This window comes from Gopherus flavomarginatus, chromosome 2, assembly GCF_025201925.1.
Source record: "Gopherus flavomarginatus isolate rGopFla2 chromosome 2, rGopFla2.mat.asm, whole genome shotgun sequence".
In the NCBI taxonomy this organism is placed as follows: domain Eukaryota; kingdom Metazoa; phylum Chordata; order Testudines; family Testudinidae; genus Gopherus; species Gopherus flavomarginatus.
This window is the reverse complement of record NC_066618.1, coordinates 215,485,566-215,511,984: the sequence shown is the minus strand read 5'-3', so window position 1 is coordinate 215,511,984 and position 26,419 is coordinate 215,485,566. Positions and strand designations below refer to the sequence as shown.

The 26,419-nt window shown below is 42.5% G+C and overlaps 1 protein-coding gene across 5 annotated transcripts in view; it reads left to right on the top strand.

The window, feature by feature from the left end:
• The window catches only part of ROCK1 (Rho associated coiled-coil containing protein kinase 1), a 191,885-nt gene extending 169,028 nt beyond the window's left edge, over positions 1–22,857 (top strand). For 4 of the 5 annotated variants that reach the window (XM_050939193.1, XM_050939197.1, XM_050939196.1 and 1 more), the window contains 3 exons: positions 317–524; positions 18,554–18,610; positions 21,349–22,857. In XM_050939193.1, coding sequence (XP_050795150.1) covers positions 317–524; positions 18,554–18,610; positions 21,349–21,352 — 269 coding nt within the window. In that variant the 3' untranslated portion in view covers positions 21,353–22,857. The remainder of the gene's footprint in view (positions 1–316; positions 525–18,553; positions 18,611–21,348) is intronic. The other variant, XM_050939194.1, reaches the window with a different exon arrangement.
• Positions 22,858–26,419: the final 3,562 nt, after the last annotated feature.

Sequence of the window (26,419 nt, the reverse complement as noted above, 5' to 3'; positions counted from 1 at the left end):
GCGTGTTTCTCTCCAGAATTTGGGCCACAGAGCACCAACACAGCTTTATTAAGACTAAAATTAAAGTAGACTAGTCAATCTCCATAATATTAATTATGTTAACATAGACTTGCATAGTTTTATGTTTAATTTCTGTGATTTCCCCTGATATTTATTATGTGTTTTACAAATATATGACCCATTTCAGTAAAAATTTGTTAAGCATGCAGATTCCAGCATTATCCTAGCAGCATGGTTATCATAACACTATAAGCATTATATTGATGATTATTCCTAGTTTTTCACTGAATAGTCTTCTTTCTTCTCTTATTGATAGTGAGTTATGATGTAACTTCAGCAAGAGATATGTTGTTGTTGGCATCCTGTCAGGATGAACAGAAGAAATGGGTCACGCATTTAGTAAAGAAGATCCCGAAGACACCCCCATCCAGTTTCATTCGTGCTTCCCCTAGAACTCTGTCTGCAAGATCGTCCACAAATCAGTCTTTCCGAAAAGTTGTTAAAAATGCTTCTGGAAAAACTAGGTGAGAAATAACTGTAAAATGTCTAGTTCTCTTTAATGCAAAAATGTCTGTGTGTATCAGACATGGGAGCATTGTTACTAATTCTGCAGTTAAAGTTGTGCTGAACTTTTCACTTACAACAGAATTAAAATGCCATTGTTTCACAGTTTCGTGATTGAAAATAGTCTTCAGGAAAAACAAGTACAAATCATTCCATTTTGAAATTTAGCTCTGAGAATCTCATCTTCCTATTTTGAGTGATTGTCCATATGCATATTTCACTAACGGTGTGCGTGTACCTCCTGCACTTGAGTTTAGAGCCTTTTGGCCAGCATATCTGCACGGTGCACATGCGCCCTGCAGCTCCTCCTGTTCCTTAGTGAGGGGATAAGAGTTGAAGAACACCATCTGCCATCAGTTTCTCTCAGTCAGCTCTTGGTATCAAGACAGAGCAATTGTTGTCCATCCCTCTGTATTCCAATTTAGTAGTGTATTCGTATTTATAGTTAGAGCTAGTGTACTTTTTAAAAATTAAAAGAGTTTTTTTCTGAGGTGGCCACCTCAGGATCTCCAAGGTCTAAGTACTGCCCGTCTTCTGAGGGCGCTGTGCCCATCAGTGGTGGGCATGTTAAAGATCTCTGCTGTCTCAGGGAATCACACATTCCTGGAAAATATAAAAATTGCAAATTATTCACATCCCAGGCTGTAAGAACGGGGAGGCAATATTTCAGATTTTTCTCTTCTAGATCCATAGAGCTGACATCAAATCCAGGTTGACCAACCGCCCAGTACGCTCTGCTCCCAAGAGTGCACGTGCGGGCTTCTTACCCCACAGATGGTCATTCTCCGTGACCCGTAAGTCGACAAAAATGGAAAAGAGGCCCGCCAAAGAAAAAAATCAGAGCACAGGAAACTCTAGTGGCAGATCTCCCTCTAAGAGTTGTGCAAAGAGGAGCTCTCCTCCCCTGCACGATTTATCTGAAGTCTCGTAGCTCCACATGGCAACTGTAGAAGCTCGGTGAGTCTCAGTCCTGAAGAATCTCTCAGGTCGGCACAACCAAGATCCCCATGAACAGGGAATGCCACCAATCCTTGATTTTACTGACTTAAAAAGCTACAGTTCACCACATTTGTAATATGACTGTATATTTACATTGTACTACTTCGGCGGACAACTAGTTGAACACAGGATACAAGTCTTGTATCCAGTTCCTTAGATTATTTTCTAGCAAAGTTAATCACAGATGTCGGTATTGGCAAATGTGGATTTTTTTAAAATTGACAGTAGTATATATATTCTTCATGAACACCTTTGTATGCAGTATCAAACCTTAATTAAAAAGAACCTTCTTTAAAGATACTATACATACGATTCTCATGCTTGCATCTCAAGCCCCTGCACAAGAGAGCTCTTTGTGACTTCCGTAGCTCTTTGCTGCTTCAAGAATCTGAGTCCTGTGGCACGTTATAGACTAACAGACATATTGGAGCATGAGCTTTCGTGGGTGAATACCCACTTCATCGGATGCGTGTATTCACCCATGAAAGCTCATGCTCCAATACGTCTGTTAGTCTATAAGCTGTTCTATACCCCTAATAATTTTTGTTGCCCTTTTCTGAACTTTTTCCAATTCCAATATATCTTTTTTGAGGTGGGGCGACCACATCTGCATTCAGTATTCAAGGTGTGGGCGAACCATGGATTTATATAGAGGCAGTATGATATTTTCTGTCTTCTTATCTATCCCTTTCTTGATGATTCCCGACATTGTTTGCTTTTTTGACTGCCGCTGCACATAGAGTGGATGATTTCAGAGAACTATCCACAATGACTGCAAGATCTCTTTCTTGAGTGGTAACAGCTAATTTAGAACCCATCATTGTATATGTATAGTTAGGATTATGTTTTCCAATGTGCATTATTTCGCATTTATAAACATTTAAATTTAATCTGCCATTTTGTTGCCCAGTCTCCCAGTTTTGAGAGTCAGTTTGTAGCTTTTCGCAGTCTGCCTGGGATTTAACTGTCTTGAGTAGTTTTATATCATCTGCAGATTTTGCCACCTTACTGTTTACCCCTTTCTCCAGATCGTTTATGAATATGTTAAATAGGACTGGGCCCAGTACAGATCCCTGGGGGACACGGCTATTTATCTCTCTCCATTCTGAAAACTGACCATTTATTCCTACCCTTTGTTTCCTATCTTTTAACCAGTTACCAATTCATGAGAGAACCTTTCCTCTTATTCCATGACTACTTATTTTGCTTAAGAGCCTTTGGTGAGGGACCTTGTCAAAGGCTTTCTGAAAATCTAAATACACTGTATCCACTGGATTTCCTTTGTCTACCTGCTTGTAGACTCCCTCAAAGATTTCTAGTAGATTGGTGAGGCATGATTTCCCTTTACAAAAACCATGTTGACTATTTCCCAACAAATTATGTTCATCTATGTGTTTCACAATTTTGTTCTTTACGATAGTTTCAACCAATTTGCCCAATACTGAAGTGAGGCTTACTGGCCTGTAGTTGCCAGGGTCACCTCTGGAGCCCTTTTTAAATATTGGTATCACATTAGCTATCTTCCAGTCATTTGGTGCAGAAGCTGATTTAAAGGATAGGTTACAGATGACAGTTAATAGACTTGCATTTTCATGTTTGAGTTCCTTCCGAACTCTTGGGTGAATATCATCATGTCCTGGAGACTTATTATTATTTAGTTTATAAATTTGTTCCAAAAACTTTTCTCTAATGGCACCTCAATTTGGGACAGTTCCTCAGATCTGTCACCCAAAAAGAATGGCTCAGGTTTGGGAATCTCCCTCACATCCTCAGCCGTGAAGACCGATGCAAAGAATTCATTTAGTTTCTCCGCAATGCCTTATCGTCTTTAAGTGCTCCATTAGCATCTCTATTGTCCAGTGGACCCACTGGTTGTTGAGTAGGCTTTCTGCTTCTGATGTATTTAAATTTTTTTTTGCTATTACTAGCCATTCTTCAAATTCTTTTTTGGTCTTTCTAATTATATTTTTACACTTCACTTGCCAGAGTTTATGCTCTTTTCTATTTTCCTCATTAGGATTTGTCTTCCACTTTTTAAAGGATGCCTTTTTGCCTCTTACTGCTTCTTTTACTTTTTTGTTTGTGGCCCTTTTTTGATTCTCTTACTATGTTTTTTAAATTGGGGTATACATTTAAGTTGAGCCTCTGCTATGGTGTCTTTAAAAAGTTTCCATGCAGTTTCCAGGGATTTTACTTCAGATACTGTACCTTTTAATTCTTCTTCGAGTGCTTGCTCATATCCATTCCAGTTAGGTGTGCGCGCGCCGCGTGCACATTCGTTGGAAGACTTTTACCCTAGCAACACTCGGTGGGCTGGCAGGGCACCCCCTGGCGTGGCGCCGCTATGAAGCTTGATATATACCCCTGCCGGCCCATCCGTCCCTCAGTTCCTTCTTACCACCCGTGTCGGTCGTTGGAACAGTGGAGCGCGGCTTAGCTGATCTCCACCTCCCTAGCTATTCACTTGTTTATATAGTTATTGTGTGTATAGTTTGATTTTCTGTAGTTCTAGTTAGTTCTGTTAGTAGTTCTTGTAGTAGTTATTGTATATAGTTAAAGAGGATCAGGGGTTAGCCCCTTCTCCTCACCCGGTACTGGGACCCATGCCCGGTTCCCCGGGCTTCAGACCGTGCGCGGTCTGTCATAGGCCGATGCCCACAGGAGACCCTCATGACTCCTGTTTAAAGTGCTTAGGCGAATCCCACCTCGCGGACAAGTGCCGAATCTGCAAGGCTTTCAAGCCCTGGACAAAAAAGGAACGGGACATTCACCTGAAGCAACTTTTGATGGAGGCAGCTCTAACTCCTCCATCTTCGGCACCGACTGCGGCACCGGGGACAAGTGCCTACTCTGCACCGGAGTGCATGACTGCGGTGAAGGCTCCTCGGCACCAGACTTCACCGGCCCAAGCTTCTGCCCAGCACCGCTCCCTCTCCCCAAGGAGCAAGAGGCATAAGACTCTTGCAGCCCCTGTATCTACGCCGCAGTCAGAGCGTACAACCAAGTCGAACCGCCCGGCACCACCAACTGCTGCGGCACCGAAGACCTCTGCACCGTTGATTCCTGTCTCACAAGAGCCGTCGAGTCCAGTGCCTATCAGCTCCCCAGCACACGCTGTGGTCGAGCTTGTCGTGCCCTCCACGCCAGAGACCTTCTCCACAGCACAAGAACTGATTGCCTTGACGGAGCCCGAGCTGCCTCAGCCCCCGGCGCCGCCGGTGCGGGTTGTTCAATCATTGGGCAAGCCTGCCATGATGAGGCCATCTTCACCTGGTACCATCGAACGTTGCCGGTCATGATCCAGGTCCTGCAGGCATTCTCGGTCCCGCCATCAATCCCGATACCGCTCGCAGTCCCGGTACCGCTCTTCATCTCGGTACTGGTCGTACTCGCGGCACCGCTCGAGAACCCGATCACGGTCTCGGTACTCTCGGAACCGGTCCAGGTCCTGGCTCCGCCGTACCTCTCACAGCCAATCTCGGCACGGAGATTCAAGGCACCGGTTGACCTCCCGGCACCATGCTGGTTGCAGGTCCCAGTCCCACTCTCGGCACCCATACGATTCCCGGTACCGTTCTCCGGTACCGCATAGAGAAGGATCGAATGGACGCAGAGACCCAATCCAATCGGCCTCAGCTCCTCCATGGCCTTCTCGTCATCCATCCGTCTCATCCCATGCGGACAGTGCTTCCTATGGGGATTCGGATATGCATATCCATGGCCCGGACCACGGACCTCATCAGTGGTCCTTTTGGACACCTTGGGCTTATCATCAAGCCCAAGGGGAACCGGCTGGCCCATCACACTCTGGTCACTCAAAACACCGCATGCCAGAAGCCACTGTGAGCAGACCTCCCCCGGCTGGTACAGAGGAAACCCGTACCCACGCACCAGAACCACATGACCTTACAGCTCCGGAGGTCCCCCAGGATCAGGAGTCAGTGCAGGACGCACTCGTCCCTGGGCTATCATCCTCCTCTTCTCCAGATGAGGCATTAGCGAGGACGTCATCATCGGGCCCACCTACGATTGACCTCAGGTCACACCAGGACCTTCTGCGGCATGTTGCCCAGAATATTAACTTACCAGTAGAGGAAGTTCCAGAGGTGGAGGACCCGGTAATAAGTATTTTGTCTGCGGAGACACCAACTAGAGTGGCTCTCCCCTTCATCCATTCGATCCAGGCTAGAGCAGACACCATCTGGCAATCCCCGGCATCCATCCCGCTCACAGCCAGAGGGGTCGAACGGAAGTACATGGTGCCTTCCAAGGGGTATGAGTACCTCTATGTGCACCCCCCTCCCTGTTCACTGGTTGTACAGTCCGTCAATGAATGGGAGCGCCACTGCCAACAAGCCCCTGCATCTAAATCAAGGGAGGCCAGGCGTATGGATTTGTTGGGACGGAAAATCTATTCTTCAGGAGGTCTCCAACTTAGGGTAGCGAACCAACAAGCCCTCCTGAGTAGGTATAACTACAACACCTGGGAGGCGGTAGGGAAGTTTACAGAGCTGGTCCTGCAGGACTCCTGCCAGGAATTTACAGCACTCCTGGAGGAGCGGAAGAGAGTTGCGCGGACCTCCCTACAGGCCTTGCTAGATGCTGCTGATTCGGCAGCTAGAACGGTCGCCTCTGGAATAACCATGCAACGTATATCATGGCTGCAAGTGTCAGGACTTGCCACCTGAACTTCAACATACCATACAAGACTTGTCATTTGATGGACAGGGCTTGTTCTCACAAAAGACTGACCCCAGGCTGCAGAGTCTAAAGGACAACCGTGTAATTATGCGTTTGCTGAGAATGCATACGCCACAGACTCAAAGACGGTCACATTCCGCTCCCAACCTCAGCGCCCTTACCCCCTGCCTAGGCCAAGTCAAGACTTTGCCAGAAGACGAGGTCATACCAACCGCAGACTTCAGTCTGGATCTCAAGGGGGTAACAATTCCAGTCCCACCAAACCAACAGCGGGACCCAAATCAAACTTTTGAGGGTGCGCCCGAGAGCAGTGTACCAATTGCCTCCCAGGATCCCTTTCAGTTCTACAACCGCCTTTCCCCGTTCCTCCCTGCGTGGTCCCAATTAACTTCAGATCTTTGGGTCCTACGCATGGTGGAACTTGGATACCATCTTCAGTTTGTTTCACCCCCTCCCTCCCACCCCCCCTCCTCGTCTCTCTTCAGGGACCCCTCTCACAAGCAACTCCTCCTCCAGGAGGTCCAGAAACTCCTTACAATCAGAACTATAGAGGAGGTACTGGAGGAATTAAGGGGCATGGGGTTTTATTCCCGATATTTCCTAATCCCCAAGGCAAAAGGGAGCCTCCGGCCTATCCTAGACCTGCGAGGACTGAACAAATTCATGAAAAAGTTCAAGTTCCGCATAGTATCCCTGGGAACCATCATTCCTTCCCTGAATCCCGGAGATTGGTACACTGCTCTCGACATGAAAGACACATATTTCCAAATTGCAATTTACCCCCCGCACAGACGGTATCTACGCTTTGTGGTAAATCTTCGACATTATCAGTTTACTGTCCTTCCCTTTGGCCTCTCCTCGGCCCCTCGAGTCTTCACGAAGTGTATGGCGGTCATCGCAGCTTCCCTACGGCGTCTAATACATGTCTTTCCTTACCTCGACGACTGGCTTATTCGAGGGGCCTCCAAGGCACAAGTCATCAGTCATGTGACCATCATAAAGGACCTGTTCACGTGTCTAGGCCTGATAACACTGCTCTACAGCCAAAATGCTTCTGAAATAAATGTAGTCCAACTTTACGAATTCTGGGTCACTGAGAACAAAAATGATGCTTAAAATTGTTGATTGGCTCTAGTTTTCAAGATATGCTATTGGGTCAGTATATACGACCCTTGACTTGGGAATGACGGAGGATAAGTGAGTTATAAAGGCAAGGGATCTCAATTTGAACCAGAAATGACTAAAATACATCTTTGACTGGATCTATGAATAAATCTATGACTAGGTTTGGAGAGTGCTTGCTTTTTAGGCAAAACAATGAATGATGCAATCTGAAGTTCATGAATTGCATCATGTTATTCCTAGAAGTCATGGATGATGCAATCCTAACAAAGGTTACATCACTCTGCTGAACAATTTGCCCTATATCAGCTCTAGAAATCATACAATGTCATGCTCTCTTATTTGTCAGTGTTTGATTTTGCAAAGGGACACATTTCTGTTTAGCCAAAGGGAGCAGAGATGCCTCGTACTTGTGTGAATAGTGCAGATAACTTCTGCTATGTTTGTGGTGAAGTGACTTTTGCATCACAAAAGCGCAGTATAACCACTATGGTTAAGAAAGCCTATCACCTTTCTTTTGGCCGCAAAATTGGAGATCAGGACAAGAGGTGGGCCCCACACATATGCTGCAACACTTGTGCAACAAATCTTCGCCAGTGGTTGAACAGGAAAAGGAAATCTATGCCTTTTGCAGTGCTAGTGATTTGGAGAGAGCCAACAGCTCATACCAGCAATTGTTACTTCTGCATGGTACCTCCAGTTGGGAAAGGTGTGTCAAAGAAGAAAAAGTGGACTGTGCATTATCCAAACATTCCATCAGCTATGCGCCCAGTACCCCACGGAGAAGGACTGCCGGTTCCTGATGCACCAGAATCATTCTCACTTGAGTCAGACGAGGAAGAGGAGGAGGATGAAACTTCTGGTCCTGAACCATCAATCTCACAGGACCCACATTTTCTCCCATCCTCCTCCTCTGAACCACACCTCATAACACAAGGTGAACTGAATGACCTTGTCAGGGATTTGGAACTACCCAAGAGTAAGGCAGAGCTGTTGGGCTCCAGACTACAGCAGTGGAATCTCCTGGCAGGCTATCAGGGCAAATGGAGCCCATCAATGCTTGCAGACTATTGCTGGACAGTGACAAGAGATGCTCCATTTAATGAATACAAGAGACAAGCCAAGAAGCGCCGAGTAGACACTGAATAGGACTAAACTATGTACATAATTGTTTTTTGCCTTTTGTTTCACAATAAATTTTATTTATATAACCCTTTTGCTGATTTTTAAAGTGTTACATAAACAGGACAGGTGAAATATTATCCTGTAAAGCAACCATAAACACATGAAAAGACCTAGGTTTACAATTTATGATTAAAACTCTACTATCTACACAATATACATAGACATAAAATGTAAAAACTTAAATATCTTAGAAACAGTAGCCAATCAGTTGTTTTAATTGTCATATTTGAATTCAGCACATCAAAATACATAGGTATCACATTTTATCTCTGAAGCAGACGACTTCTCAAAAATTGTAGACCAGTGAATCAATTTAGAAAAGTCTACTCTGGTGCTTGCACAGAGGATAGAGTTTATCGGGGCCATGCTGGACTCCAACCTTGCGATGGCCAGTTTGCCCCACATCGTTTTCAGGTTATAGTCTCCCTTGTACAAAGACTTCAGAGCTTCCCAACAACCTCTGCCCGCACTTGCCTTGGCCTCCTCGGTCACATGGCTGCATGCACGTCGCAAAGCACGCCAGACTGCGAATGCGTCCTCTCCAAACTTGGCTCGCCTCAGCCTATCGTCCGGGCAGAGACGCCATAGACATTATACTCACAATTCCCCTGAGCATTCTGGGCTCCCTCGACTGGTGGCATATGTCATCCTTGGTGTGTGCAGGTCTGCCGTTCCATCCACCACAGCCCTCCACGTCCCTAACAACGGACATGTCATCTCTGGGCTGGGGTGCTCACCTAGGGCACCTTCGCTCTCAAGGCCTTTGGCCATCCCGCGAGTTGACGTTACACATCAACGTCCGAGAGCTGAGAGCAGTCCGGCTGGCGTGCCGAGCGTTCCAACGCCATCTACAGGGCTGTTGTATTGCAGTGTTCACTGACGACACAATGGCCATGTATTACATAAACAGGGAGGGAAACGGTCCTCCCCCCTTTGTCGGGAAGCGATCCAACTGTGGGACTTCTGCATAGCCCATTCCATAGATCTGGTAGCCTCCTTTCTCCCAGGAGTCCGGAACACTCTCGCAGATCAGCTGAGCAGATCCTTTCTGTCCCACGAGTGGTCCATCCATCCGGACAATCTCCATTCTGTTTTCCGGAGGTGGGGCTTTCCCCACATAGACCTTTTTGCCTCCAGAGTGAACAGGAAATGCCAAGTGTTCTGCTCCCTAGAAGGTCGCTCCCCAGGCTCCCTCTCAGATGCGTTCCTAATTCCGTGGAAAGGTCACCTATTTTATGCCTTCCCACCATTTCCTCTCGTCCACCGAGTTCTACTCAAGCTCCACAGGGACAGAGCCCGCCTAATACTGATCGCTCTGGCATGGCTGAAACAGCACTGGTACACCCTGCTGCTCGACCTTTCTCTGACAGACCCGATTCCCCTGCCACTCTGCCCGGACCTCATCACGCAGGACTTTGGCAGGCTTCACCACCAGGACCTGCAGTCCATTCATCTGACAGCCTGTCTGCTGTCTGGTTGAGCCAATCGGAGTTGCATAGTTCCACCTCAGTGCAGCAGGTGCTGCTGGGAAGCAGAAAGCCTTCCACGCGAACAACGTATCTCGCTAAATGGAAGCGCTTCTCTCACTGGTGCACCCAGCATGACCTTACCCCACAAACTGTATCGGTCCCCATTATTTTGGACTATTTATGGTCCTTCAAAGAGCAGGGCCTGGCGATCTCTCTCTTCTATAAGGGTGCATCTTGCAGCTATTTCCCCTTTCCATCCTGGGGAAACTGGCAGTTCCATTTTTTCTCACCCCATAGTTTCCAGATTCTTCAAAGGCTTGGAGTGACTCTACCCTCAGGTCAAACGCCCAACCCCTACCTGGGATCTAAACCTCGTATTAGCTAGGCTGATGAGTCCCCCCTTTGAGCCTTTAGCCACATGCTCGCTGCTGTACCTGTCCTGGAAGACAGCCTTCCTCGTCGCTATTCCTCGGCTAGGCGAGTCTCAGAACTTCAAGCATTGACTGTGGATCCCCCATATACGGTATTCCACAAGGACAAGGTACAGCTGTAACCGCACCCGGCATTCCTCCCTAAGATAGTCTCTGCCTTCCACGTTAATCAGGACATCTTTCTGCCAGTCTTTTTTCCGAAGCCGCATTCATCGCTTCGGGAACAACAGCTGCATACTCCGGATGTCTGCAGGGCTCTCACCTTTTTACATTGAAAGGACCAAACCCTTCTGACGTTCGCCTCAGCTGTTTGTAGCGGTGGCAGAGCGCATGAAGGGCATGCCAATCTCTTCCCAATGAATTTCATCTTGGGTGACATCCTGTATTCGGGCATGCTATGACTTGGCTCACGTTCCGACTGGCCATCTGACCGCCCACTCGACTCGGGCTCAAGCCTCATCTGCCGCGTTCTTGGCCCATGTTCCCATCCAGGAAATATGCTGCACGGCTACCTGGTCTTCCATCCACACCTTTGCATCGCACTACGCATTGGTCCAGCAGTCCAGAGACGATGCCGCCTTTGGCTCAGCGGTCTTACATTCCGCAACGTCTCGCTCCGACCCCTCCGCCTAGGTAAGGCTTGGGAATCACCTAACTGGAATGGATATGAGCAAGCACTCGAAGAAGAAAAGACGGTTACTCACCTTTGTAACTGTTGTTCTTCGAGATATGTTGCTCATATCCATTCCAAACCTGCCCTCCTTCCCCACTGTTGGAGTAGCCGGCAAGAAGGAACTGAGGGACGGATGGGCCGGCAGGGGTATATATCAAGCTCCATAGCGGCGCCCCTCCGGGGGGCGCCCTGCCGGCCTACCGAGTGTTGCTAGGTGTCATAAACAGATAGCTAAGGGTTAATGTCTCTTTCACCTGAAGCACCTGACCAGAGGACCAATCAGGAAACCGGATTTTTTCAACTTTGGGTGGAGGGATTTTTGTGTCTAAGGTCTCTGTTTTCTGTCTGCCTGCTTTCTCTGAGCTTTGGAGAAGTAGCTTCTACTTTCTAGTCTTCTGTTTCTAAGTGTAAGGACAAAGAGATCAGATAGTAAGTTATATGGTTTCTTTTCTTTGGTATTTGCATGAATATAAGTGCTGGAGTGATTTGATTTGTATTCTTTTTGAATAAGGCTGTTTATTCAATATTCTTTTAAGCAATCGACCCTGTATTTTGTCACCTTAATACAGAGAGACCATTTGTATGTATTTTTCTTTCTTTTTATATAAAGCTTTCTTTTAAGACCTGTTGGAGTTTTTCTTTACTTCAGGGAAATTGGGTCTGTACTCACCAGGGAATTGGTGGGAGGAAGAAATCAGGGGAGATCTGTGTGTGTTGGATTTGTTAGCCTGATTTTGCATTCCCTCTGGGTGAAGAGGAAAGTGCTTTTTGTTTCCAGGACTGGGAACGGAGAGGGGGAGTCACTCTGTTTGGATTCACAGAGCTTGTGTCTGTGTATCTCTCCAGGAGCACCTGGAGGGGGGAAGGGAAAAAGGATTATTTCCCTTGGTTGTGAGACTCAAGGGATTTGGGTCTTGGGGTCCCCAGGGAAGGTTTTTCAGGGGGACCAGAGTGCCCCAAAACACTCTAATTTTTTGGGTGGTGGCAGCAAGTACCAGGTCCAAGCTGGTAACTAAGCTTGGAGGTTTTCATGCTAACCCCCATATTTTGGACGCTAAGGTCCAAATCTGGGACTAAGGTTATGATACTAGGGTAAAAGTCTTCCGACGAACGTGCACGCAGCGCATGCACACCTAACTGGAATGGATATGAGCCACACATCTCGAAGAAGAACAGTTACAAAGGTGAGTAACCATCTTTTTCTGTTTCACTAACCTCCTCATTTTTGTGTAGTTCCCCTTTCGGAAATTAAATGCTACAGTGTTGGGCAGCTGTGGAGTTTTCCCCGTCACAGGGATGTTAAATTTAATTATATTATGGTCACTACTACCAAGCGGTCCAGCTATATTCACCTCTTGATGAGGAATGAGGATATCTCCTTCGCTCAAGTAATTTGTTAGTATGGGTAGTTTGTTCAGCATGTTTCTCCTTTTATATTACTCTCTTTCAGGGTTTATCTGTGAAGACTACTTCCACCATTCCCTCACCACATAGCACTTGAGGTGTACCTGGCAATATGTTCTGGATGGCATATGCTTGGTCCAGGGACCTTCTGTCACCAGATTGCTAAAGTCTATAAATCTATCCCTAGCCAGAGTTAAGACATTTCCTCCACTTAAGGGTCAAGGCTTGCTTTAGGGGTTAGATGATTTATGTATTTGACCACTCTATCAGGATGTTATGATGGAAGAGTACTTGAGCCCAGAAGCAGAGAGGGACAGAAGATTGCCTTATAATAAGTGCACACTAGGACCACTGCTTTGATGCATTGGTGCCAAACAGTAGAGGTGCACCAGAACACAGTGTCTCAATGTATTTGAGACACTCTGGTAATTGCAACTTCCACCTCGGCACATCATCATAAAGCAGAAGAGGCATCAACGCCTTGGCCTTAAATATATTAGCGCCAGGGAAAAGAGGAACTCTGGTGAGTAACTATCTCTGCCTGGACTCAACAACACCATGTAGTGGTAGTAATCTTAAGTATACCACCTCTGCTTCAAAACCCCAACAACAAACGGGAGGGGCACATTGGCACCACTACTTCAACACATTGGCACCACACAGAAGAGGCACTCCAGTGCTTTGTCATCTCTGCCTCATAGTGGTGGCATACAAGAGAGGCATTCTGGCTCACTGGTTTCGGATGAAGAGGTGCATCTTCCTCAGAATAATCACACTGATATGATGAGGCAGTTTGGTGCATGTGCCTCCACCTCATTGCACAACTATTTTGATACACTAGTGCTTTGACCTCTCTGTGTTGGCACCATGAATCTGATGTGCCTTGCTGCCTAGGGGACATGGAATTGTCTGTGTGTACTGCTGTCACAGAGATGGTGTCTCTTGTTGAACCAGTGCTGTAGAGATGAGATATGCTGGAGTTGTAGCACTATAGCCATAGCATCTTGAAGTGAGGTGACCTGGTGCCTAGCCATTGGCATTCAAGCATCATCACTGCACAGTTCTGGGCATCACTGCATGAAGGGTTTGATGCCTCTTTTATCTATAGATCCCAAGTTTCTGACTAGGTTCTCCTGGTACTCAGAGAAGGGAAGTTGCTTTGTCACATCAGCAGTAACTGGGTTCCTTTTAGTGTTCTGATGTGGGGAAACACTTTGCAGTATTTATACTTCATTCTCACTTTTTCTGTGCCCCTGAGGTACAAACTCTTCATAAGGCAGAATGTTAGGATGATGCTTGCCAGGCCAATTTTGATTCTGCGTCATATTTCTGTTAGCTCACTATGCAGAACAGAGAACTTTTCCACCATTCAACAACAAGAACTGATCAGCATTCGATCATAGCACCCGGGGGGAGAGGCTTGAATAATCCCACTGACAATACCTTCTCTAATGGCCTGTGTTGGAACATGAGCTAAGCAGCTCAACACGAGTGTGTGGCTTAGGATCTGCTGTTGGACTTCACCAGCTAGGTTATTCATAGAAGAGGCCAAGTATTGCATTAAACGTTTTGGCCAAGGCATTGCATGTTCAGCTGATTATCCACCATGACTCTCTAGTCTTTTTTTTTTTTTCTTTCAGCTTTGCTGCTTCCCAAAATAGTGTCTCATCTTGTAAGCGTGGCCTATGTTCTGTGTTCTGAGATGTATGATGTTACATTTAGCCATATTGAAATGCACATTATTTGCTTGCACTCATCTTACCAAGCAATTCAGATCATGTTGTATGTTTCCTTCAAGGACATAAAAAAAAAATCGTTGCATAGCATAGAGCCAACAACCAGTCACTGCAGGACCCCACTAGAAACACAATCACTTAACGACTGCCCATTCACATTTTGAGACCTATCAGTTAGATAATTTTTAATCCATTTAATGTGTCATGTTGATTTCATATCATTCTAGTTTCTTAATCAAAATGTTGTATGATACCAAGTCAAATGCCTTACAGAAGTCTTAAGTATATTACATCAGCACTATTACCTTTAACAATAAAATGTGTAATCTCATCTAAAAAAGATACCAAGTTAGATTGACAGGATTTAATTTCCATAAACTAGTGTTGTTTGGCATTAATTGCTCACCTTTAATTCTTTATTGAGTCCCGTGTCACCCATTTTGTTGTTTTGCTCAAGACTGATGTCAGGCTGGGACAGGCCTATAATTACCCATGTCATACCATTTACCCTTTTAAAATAGCACAATTTGTTTTCTTCCAGATCTCTGGAATGTCTCCAGTGTTCTAAGACTCGTTGAAAATCAAGATTAATGGTAGAGACAGCTCCTCTTAAAACTCTTTTGAATGCAAGTTCTCTGGACCTGCTGATTTTAAAATGTTAAGCTTTCATAGCTGCTATTTGACTTCTCCTTAGTTACTCTTGGAATGGAAAGTATTTTATCATCATCATATGATATGAATGGATCATCTGGCTTTTTCCCAAATATAGATCAGAAATATGTATTGAAAACTTATGCATTTTCTTCACTATTGACAATTCTACCATCTGGTAATGGACCAATACCATTGTTAGACATTTCCCTCCCCCCTCCCCCATATACTTTAAAAACTCTTATTGTTCTTAACTCACTGGCCACAGATTTCTGCTTGTATCCTCCTTTCCTGCCATTGCAGTGGCTGTGATCTTTAGTGCAATATTCCTGGAATTAGTGCTAGCTCATGTTGAAAGTCATTTCCCTAGATGAGGTAGTCTTGAGGATCACTGTTGACTATGTTAACATATACAAATACAATTCACTGATGTTCTTGGCAGTCTAGGATTTGACCACCTGAACAAAGACATTTAGTTCTCTTTGTTGGTCTCAGATTGCTTTGTTCTGCTTTTCTGACAGCAGTTGAGCTGTCCCAGAAGTAACTTCTTTGGGGAGTGAACACCATAGGCACACTCACTTGCAGGAGGAGCTCAAGAATTCTTTCCCAGGTGGACCTCAGCTGTTCCATATAGCCAGCTAAGTTGGCTGTGTTCTTTCTACTCTCCAAATTTTAGGGCAGTTTCATTGTATTTTTTTTTTAAGCACTTATGGTTTGAATTTCTTCCTAATGCAAAATGCCTTACCTTTTCCCATGTTCTGATTCATTGATGTTGTGGGATCCATATTAGATTTGCCTTGGAACAAACACACCTGCAGGTTATGGGGCATAGACATTTCTCTGAAGTGCCAGCCTACTGAGGTTCTATTGAAAAACAACATAGCAGCCGGATTTTTCCATCCCTACTGATATACAAGTTGTGAAGCAAAGGCTCTGTGGAGCAGGTGTGCCACTAAGTGTGGCAATATCATCCAGCTCCTGCTTTGTCAAGGCAGAAGTGCTCTGTCAAACCTCAGCTTATTTAGCAGTACTTGTTTGTTATGAGACATTCCTTGACATTCTTCTCTTCTTCTAGGAATCCTATGTATAGGACATATTTTCAAGAATGGAAATATTGTACTGTAATCTTGGCTTGCTTGTAAGTTCCTGGGGTGCTGTGGTTCACCACTTTATGCCAGGTGTACCACTCCTACGTAAGCACTTGATCTTAGCCACCTCTGCCCAGGGAGCTGAGCCACTTCTGAGCTGAGCCACTCGCTCCAATTTTGCAACAGTGATTGTTCCTTCCAGTACTTCAGGCTTCCTCTTTCAAATTGCTATCCCAGTCTCCCTTTCATATATGTAGGTCACAAACTGGCCTTGGTACAATGAACCCTGCATTTGTTCCTTAAAATGTGGGAATGCCTGGTAGCAAAATGATAGAGGGCATAGCCAAAATCACTCTCTGATTCCCCTTTTCTTGTCTCCAGTTATTGAAGTCTGCTTGCTTATACTTTGAATCTGTGGTTTGGGTCCAGAGACTACTCCATGTAGGTCATCCTTAGTAGATGCTTATCCCCATTGCCTGTCAGACGCCAGCCCTTGAAACACGTTATTGATTTTGTGTTGGAATAGCAGACCCAGAAAATCCAGCTTGGTGGCCTCATTCCATCTATTTATTCTTGCAGTCCACTAAAAGTGGGTGATATGATTGGCCAGACTTCTGCCATCCCTGTTGTACACTCCAAGCATAAATATGAGCTGTAGTGGTTCTACACCTCAACTATCATATCTGTTTTTCTTCTCAGGTCTAGCAAAGACTTGAATTGTCAGGGTTACTCACTTCAAGTGCCAAGTAGCCATCTGACACCTTCCTAACTTCTGCTGCCAAATTAACCATTTGAGCTCTTCCTCATACCACTGGGAATGTAATGGGATCCCACCTGCACCACTTGGATAATCCTTTCCCCCTCATGAGGTCTGGAGAGCTGCCCTACACTCAGTAGCTGCAAAATGCATGCCTCAGCAAGCCCTAGGTGCTTCAGCTATTAAGGCTCTAGCACTTGGTGGGTCCTGAATAACACTCCAACTGCTGAAACAACTACCTTTTTCCCAGGACAACCCAGACACCCTGCCTTTGACACGTTGTAACAAAAATCCTGATCCAGAGCCCATACAAGTCAGTGGAAAGACTCCCATTGACTTTAATAGGTTTGAATTAGGCCTTAAGTGTCCTTCCATCTGCCATAGAACATTCCACTTCTAACAATCTGTAATTCTCCTCATCAAAAAAAGAACCTGCTGCTGATTTAAGATTGTTCAACTGATTCTTACCATTAGTTTGTAATTCTGCTACTTTTAAGATCTCTTCACACAGGATTCTTGCTTTCCCACTCACTTTGCCTTAGAATGTGGGGATTCTATTTTAAATTGGTGTGTTGCTTTCAAGGCTTTTATATGTCCATCTTTGAAATGATCTTCATATAGTGAATTCTGGAGAATTCACATTTGTCGTTGTAGACATTTGTAAGGGAGTTTTTGCATTGCCTAAACATAAGGAAAGGTACCACTGAAAAGGAAGGAGCATTGTTTGATACTTCTCTGGAACATATCCCAGATTTCTTCTAAAGGATGAATTAAGGAAAAAGGGGAATAATTTAACATACTGCGTGTATGTATCTTATAATAAAATGTGTTGTTGTTGATCATTTGAAATATACAAAACAAAAATAACCATTGGAATGTCACAGTCCTGACTGCTTTTTGTGAAAACTACATTTTTGGGGGTACCCCAACCCATATATGCCTGTCTGTTATACAGTGTTCCTTGCATACTGTCACATTTGTGTCTGTACAATTGCTTATATTTTACTTTTGTGTTGCATTTTTACAGAATTGTATCCTTTGTTTTCTCTTATCAGAGGGCTACTGGAATTCCATTCTAAGTGTGCTCTGCTCTCCTTTTTCCCTTCTGCAGAGGCTTCTGATAGCTGCTACTGTGTGATTATTTTGAACAATCCAGTAACACATCTTCAATGTATTGCATATTCAATTAGCTTATAAATTGTATATTCTTCAAATTACGGCAAAGGAAATCTCCAGATGGGCTCCACAGATACCAATCTTCACGCAACAAAAAATCTTCTGTGTCTATTTCTGTTTATGCTTAGTTCAAGGCTCACTTAGAGATTCGTTTTTTTGCCATAGTGTTACGTTAGAGAAAACAGTTCCATTACTCAGCTCTATTATAGTGGTCAGCCCCCTTGTTGGATTCCCTTGTACTGGAAGAACTGCCAGATTCTTTACTCAGATCATGCCTCCTGGAATCTAGCTACTTGGCTTCTGAGTTTTTCATTTCAAGATCTGAACTTTGCCCAGGCATTCTTACAGATTATTTAGAGAAGACAGAAACTTTCCATTCAAACTCTTTAAAAATAATGGGAAGAAATTTTCTGAGAAGTGGAAGACCTGCTCACTGAATCCTTTTCACTCTCTTTTAATAGAGATTTTGGCTTGGCTTGTCTTTTTAACCAGCACAGGCATAGAGTTCACTTTTTTAGATGCTCATATAGAGTGTATACACAGCACTCAGTGCATCTGAAATTTTTCTTTGAAATGTTCATTTCTACATTTCAATAGGTCAAAAGATTGTGGATCTATGGGGGAAAATACCCTTTCAGAAAACTCAAGTTACTGGTGAGTAACCTTCCCTTTTAATCCCATTGACACCTTTGTGTCATGTAACAGTCATAAAAAATCTGGTAAAGAGTTGTCGTGTTCCAGCACTGAACAAGGAATTTCATTAGAAAAAAAGGAAAACAGAATTGTCGCTCAAGCTAATTTTCTAAAGTATCTGCTTTTTTCTCTCTCTACACTTCATTGTAGATCTTTTGCCCAAAGCTTCTCTGGCCTCTCTACTACGATTGTAAAAAAACAGTAATCAGATATATGCTCTCACAATTTAGGTTCTGAATTTTACAAATACAATATATGCCAGGATGATGGGAATTAAATCCTTAATGGCAATGTATTCTTCTCAGACCTACTCTGAATCTTTTGTTGGAGGTGTACTTAATATGAGCAAAGAAATCTGCCCTGAGCAATCTCATTTCATTGTGTCTCAGGATTAATACAGACATTTTATTTGCAGAACATAACTTCTAGCATACTCTGCATTTTAATGATCACATACTGTAAGGATTGAGTGTATATCCTGGGATAGATAATGTTTATAGGGCAAGAGCATTGCTTGTGTTGCTCTATTTCTAGCAGAAATAGAAGGGGTCCAGAGACAGGTGACAAAAATTATTGGAGGCATGCATACATACGCTTCTTTATCGCAAAAGATTGAAAAGACTGAAACTTTTTATTTTAGAGATGAGTCAAATAAGAGCAGATATGATAAAAGAATGCAAAATAATAAATGACAGAAAGTAAATTGGTGCTCCTATTTACCTTTTTGCATAATACAAGAACAAGAGGATATTCAATGAAATTTAAAGTCAACACACTTAAAACTTATAAAAGGAAATCCCTTTGGAAAACATTTTTACATGAAGTATACTTAGCCTGTGGAACTAGTTGACGCAGGATTTTAAGGCTAAGAGCATAGTAAGATTCAAAAAATGATTAGATATTTAAATGGATAATAAAAAGATCCAGTTATATTAGGAAAAAAATTAGGGTTATAAATGCTTATGTGCCAGGGCATAAGATGGACACAAACTGATAATGGTTGGAAAGAACTTTTCTCCATGAACAAGTTATTCTAGTATGGACTTCCTTGTGTCTTCCTTTGAAGCATTTGGTACTAGTCATTGTTGGAACTTAGATGGATTACTGCTGTGACAGGATACAGCCATTCCTATGTTCCTAACATCACTAAATATTCTCTGTATGGGCTTGGGCTCATCTTTTAGGGGGTAGGTGGGGGAAGGGGATTTTATTTTCGGCAATTAATGAACACGGGTTTAGTAACAAAAGCCAGTTGAAAAATTCACTTTTACATACTAGAAAGAAAAAGATTGGTTGCTTAATTGTCGTAAATTATACAATGCAAGCCACGTATTGAAGATTTATTGTCCCTTCTTCCTGCCTCCCTCTCTCAGGCCCCGGCCACCAAAAAAAGTACTAATAATAATAATTTTGTATTCTCCCAGAACTGAGGAGGAGGAGATGAGGACAGATGGTAATCCTCTTGGAATGTAACATTTAGCATTTACCTGATATTTGACCATTGCTACATTCTTAGATGTCGGAACCTGATCATAGGGGAATTAAGCAATTTACTTTGAATTTTATATGAGCTTTATGTGTTGTTTAATTTACAATTATGTAATCTGCAATTCAGCAAAGCACCTAAGTCTTTCCTTCAAGCATGTAAGTCTATCTGGAGTTCTTTTATTGACTTCCATGTACTTTGGGTCAGGCCCCAAAGCATTGAAGCATTCATTCAGATGCGTTGCTGAATAGGTATGTGCTTTAGAGTTAAGCTTAAGTGCTTTCCTGAATCAGAGCCAATAAATTGAGTAAAAGTCCATGAAGTCTGAGTCTTTTATCATGCCCACTTCATTATAATTAAGTTCTTGTAGAGAGTTTTCCTCATTTTAACTATTCATCAGGTACAGATATAAACCAAAAATTCATTGAGTTTACTACCAATAGCAGTGCTGTCTGACGATCCGAAAGGATATCTTAGGCTTCTACCACACTAATTGTTATGGAACTTTTTATCTTAAGGGGTGTTGTGCCATTTTTTGCTCTTAATATTTTTGGTATTTATTTCACTATAGTTTAAAATTACAAGGAGTGTGTGTAAAAGTATTACTGTATTTGCAGTATTAACGTTTACACTGAAACAGAATAGGCTTGATTATGTCAGGGATAGTCCATTGTTTTGGTCATTTACGCTTCAAAACTTTATGTAAGCTTTGTGACTTTCTCATTTTCTATAACTTAGTCCCATTGATTTAATATATCATTAACTTTGAGAGACAAGATGGGTGATGTAATATCTTTTATTGGACCATCTTGTGTTTGTCACCTCTTGCAGCTTCTCTCTCAAATATCCTGGGACCAACATGGCTACAACAATATTGCATACATTAATCTTATGTATCATCTAATTGTGATTTTAAAATTTTATACAAAGCATTACATTGTTCTTATATAAAATGATACTGTGAATGAATTTTCATTGAATGGATCAGAAAATATATTTACTTTGAATTTTATGTGAGCTTTGTGTTTAAATTTACAATTATGTAAGTGTGCCTTTAGTGTTATGCTGTGTTATAAATTGGAAAAAAAAAGTTTTATAAAATGTTGCTATGTAGAACACATTTATTTTTTCATTTAATCTCTTGGTTTACATGATGAACTAAGAGTGTCCCTTTTGATTTCTTCATTAATTGCAGTATTTTTTTTTCTTCCAGCTAACCACATGTACAGTACCTCATGGAGTCTCATGGGATGCAGTCTGAAAAACTGGGCTTCTTCAACCACACAGAGCAGTGCAGACAGGCTGTTGTTCCTTTCAACACAACTATCACAGGCTTCAGGGTTAAGATTGCTGTTACTGTCTCCTTCTTGCTTTGGCACAAAAAGCGCACTGAGGGTGTTTTATTGCGGGTTTGCCTAAAGGTAGATTAGATTAATTATTACTATGTAATGCAAGTTAAAGCAAATAACGCTTAGCTAGGTGTATGAAAAAGGTGCTGCCTTTTTGGATTTATAAGAAAATGCCTGTCAATCATGATGAAATGCAGTCAACTTTCCTCATATCAATGAGAGAAAAGGACTGTTTGGCCTTTGGAGAGGATATTTATATCAAAATCAGTGCACAAACTTGAGCAGAGAAGGAAGATATCTCAAAATGAGAAGAACAGAAATTTCTTTGAAGAGTCTGAGTTGTGCTCTTGAACACTGCAGAACTAGCTTAAAAATGAAGCCGTATACTCACTTGAACTTCAGTGCCTTCACTGCAGAGCTCTTAACAGCGTTAATGCTAATCACCCATAATAGAGTGGATCGAAGTGTTAAATACTTTGCATTATGCTTTACAAAATACTGATTCAGAAAGTGTGTAAAGGGATGGGGACAACAAGCATTTAATCTATGCATTTTTGCCAAGCCATACTGAATTATTTTACTGTTAGAGGCATTAGAAACTAACTACAAAAGAACCAAGTTTGGAAGCATATTTCGGGGGTACATGATTTCTGTAATTGTATAACATATTGCCTTACCGTTTTAAGTGATAACGTACATTAAGTTAATAGACATTTAAGAAATGTATGCACTGTTTGAAATATAAATTATTCTTAGAACACTTTTAATGGGTGTTGCATTGCCCTTTTAGTGCCTTATTTTGAGAGAATTGTATTATTGCTATGTCAATAAGCGTAGAAATCTCAAAAACCTATTCTGCATCAGTAGTTTTTACTGAACTTTAATTGGTTTAAAGTATTGTAGATGCTAGATGCATTTCTTAAATTGAATACAATCTTTGAATGAAAACTCCTGTTACAGAGAGAATTCTTATTCATAAGACGAGATTTCTAGAAAATGCAAAAAGCATGTAACAGAAACAATGAACAGTATGCCTGTGAAACTTTAAAAAATCCAAGATAATTCAGGAATTAAAGTATAAATGTTGTTACTCTTGCTTTGTAGCAGGGATACATTCATGGTATGGACAGTATGGTTTTATTTTATTTTTATTTTTTTTAACCAAATACCTCCTCAGTAATTTATAATGGCTTTGCAGTTGTATATTAAATAAGAAGCACTGGAAAACTGATTCGTCCTCAGGACGATTTGCATGTTTCAAGTGGTATTGAAAGCCGCACTGATGGATATGTAATAATAAACATATCTGTTATTAATATGGTAATGACTCTGTGCTCATTCAATGAGAAATAAAAGTAATTTATGGAAGGACACCTTTGAAAATGACTGGTATGGTGTTTTTGCCTGACTAAAATGTAAATTTCTTTGAGCTCCCAGAAAATTTGCTATGAAGTATGACAAGTATGTCAAAACATGATTTCAGTTTCTCTTAGTTTAAAAATGGTTGCATCTGTTTAATTTGATGCAAGAAGTTGGTACAGTGTATATTTGTGAGAGTGTTTATGGGACTGAAGAATTTATTTTTCTGCTAAATGAACCAGTAAATACCATAGTGAAACATACTTGATTTTCAGCTGAAGAAATCTGAGTTGTAACAGTGGTAAATATATTTCAAGAACTGTTATTGGTAACCTAATAGAGTTACTTAGTACTTGGTTGTTCAAAAAAAAATAAAATCTTTAAGTTTTCAGTTATAATTGCAGCATGACTAATAGTAAAAGTCTGCTAAACTTTATTATTAGTGTGTATGTATTGCAGTAGCATCTAGGGTCATCAATCAATGTCACCATTGTGCTAGCTACTATATAGACATTTAGAAAAAGCTAGTCCCTGCCTTAAAGAGCTACAGATGAAGTTATGGCAACTCAATGGTTGGAGTGGACTCTAATTAATCTTACATACCTATGATGCCTTTTTTATTTTAAGTGCCATACAATAATTAACAATACGGGATCCCTACTCCAAGTAGTTTACCTTCTAATTCAACCTCCTAGATACAAGCCATGAGAAACAATTTAGAAGGTGGTGGTAAGAAGTTGGTGTGGAAGCTTAGCACTTGGAAGTTTCACAAAAAGAATGTGTTTTAACTTGTGATCTGTGATTAACAGATGAGAAGTGAGATAATGCTGCAAGAGTAAAGAGGGGATGATATTGAAGCTGAGAATGGGATGAGACTAAAGGAGCAGTTGAAAGAAAATTGGGAAAAGCAAAAAGATCACACAGGTGGAAATGTAGATATTACATCACTCACCCTGTCTAACACAAGACATTGTCATTTAATTCTCCCCTGAAATAGATGAATCCATGTCTATAATTGGCTTAAATCAGAAAAATACACCTGAAACTTTTTTTAAACAAGGGGTTTATTTGGTTAGAGCTTGCATGCACGTACTTACAAACAAAATCCAAACTGACCCCTCTTCTCCCACTCAACCCCGACCTTCACAAAGTAAAGCAAACTGATCAAATTTAGATTATCTTGCTTCAGAAATGCACATTATAAAAGGTACTTGATAAAAGATTTGACAGACTGGACAGGCGTTTCCTCCTTTGGGGTCTATGGGATCAGATAATTCTCAAGAGCTGGGTTATTTTTGTGTGTTGGTTTCCCAATTCCATTGTGTAGAACTGAATTTTTGTACTTGAGAGTTAGAACCCTGCTGCTGAATCATACGTCATTGCAAGAACAATGTCATACCTCACTCAGAGTACAAGTGTTGAAGGCCTGAAAAAGATGCATACAAAATGTTAAAGGTAGACAGTGACTTGTAAAATAGGGTCTGATTGTGAAGCAATGGATAGGCTTCATAGAATGCTTAACCACTATAAAAATGTTAATATGTGCCTGCACTAAAATTCTACGTTTCTTTTTAAATTCTGGTTTTACTTGGAGAAGAAGAAAGATCTAACGAAGCATAAATTTACATTGATTTGTATGCCTGGGGTATGTTGCAACCAAATTATAATAAAGTCTAGACATGCAAATTACAATTTGTGTGCTGGTATGTAGACATTAGTAATTGTTTATTGTAAGTGTGCTGTATATATGCAGGGGCAGAAGTATTTTGAATGACATACCCAGACAAATATTTTCACACTCAGAAAATCTTGACTTCCACTCCACAATGTGTGAGCAGGCCTCTTGAGGGGCGGGGGGGAACTATCGTTAAATATTTTACTAAACATCAACTGTACCATTCTGGAAGAAGGCATGAAACTCTATTAATTACTACTGTATCTTTTTACCTATTTTAAGGCAACTCAAATACTTTCTATGCCATTAAAGTTCCATTATCCCACAGGGATATTTTATCCATATGAATTTTAATACAGTGCAAGGAGTAAATGAGATCTGAACATTCCAGAACTACAGTTAGAGGATGGTATAAATCAGCATAGCTGTTGATATTTGTTGAGACTCTGAAGAGACCAGTTACCATACTCATTCTGACCAATAATGGTCCAGTTTTTGTTGCAGCTTCCATTTCCTTTCTCCTTTCATCCGATGTCCTCTTGCAGCAGGAGGCAGCACATAGTGGCTTAGCAGGAGTAGGATGCCAAGACCAGTGCTCTGTCTTTATGAACCTCTCCCACTTCAAGTCATCCTGGTCCCTGCTGAAGGAAGCAGAAAAAGAAATCTCATTTATGGGTAAACTGGGGCAAAACCACCTAAATGGAAGGACAGATATATGGGAGGAATGCTAAAGAAACAAACTAAGATGTAGAAGCAAGTGCCTCCAAAACCACTTGGCCCTGGTGATCTCTGCCATCCAGAAGGATAAGTGAATGGCAGAAGGGAAGTTCTTTTACAAGAATCCCTGTCAAAGAATCTATGGTCTTCAGCATCCCTCCATGGCATGGAAGAAGGCCGTAATGAGGGTTCCCTCATCAACACTCAGGAAATATTCAAATACATGTTATTTCAGTGGTTAGAGGAAAGTGACTCTCAGAGAGAACACTGATTGTGACTAAGTGTGGGCTCAATACCATATTCCCAGTAAAGAAGGGATTAACTGTCTTTTCTCCCTGTGCAGAAGTGTTCAAGAGAGGAGCTAAAAGGAAGGCAGCTGAAAGCCAGAAGCATGAGTATGGCTGGGAGGCAAGGCTCCATATCCAGATTGTAAGGATTGGATTGAACCCTAGAGTAGAGAAGTGATTGTTTTGTTTGGTGGTTTATTTGCAGGAGAGAGAAATGAGGTGTTATGCTAGCTTTGCTCATAGTAACGTTTTATTTATGGTCAAATTGTCTCCTACTGAAAATGAGATCACTACTAAAATGTCTTCTGTCAAACAACCATTTTACACTGACACACACAATCCTGATCTTTGTGCTTCCCATTCATATGCCACTATCAATGATGCTATCTATGAGTTGTTAGAAATGCTAAATTATAAAACTGGCACGGGTTCAGAATGATCCACACTGGAGGAAACAGTAGTAACATTATCCTCCAGACCGGATGGGAGGGGCAAGATGAGTGGAATGGAGACAACAGAGTTGGATGGAGGCCAGTAAGCACACATTCTTTGTGGCAGGGGCAGGCAAACCTTTTGGCCTGAGGGCTGCATCGGGTTTTGTAAATTGTATCGAGAGCCAGTTAGGGGAGGGGGTTGTGGCCCGGCCCCTACCTCCTATTGCCCCCCCCCATTCTCTGGCCCCTCTGGGACCCCTGCCCCATCCACACACCCCTGCTCCCTGTCCCTCGACTGCCCCCTGCTGCCCCATCCATCCCCCTCCTTCCTGACTGTTCCCCCAGGACTCCTACCACCATTCAAGCCCCTGTTCCCCCCCCCCGCCCCCAACTACCATCCACACCCCTGGCCCCTGACCACCACCCTGAACTCCCCTGCCCTCAAGCCCCCCTCCCATACACA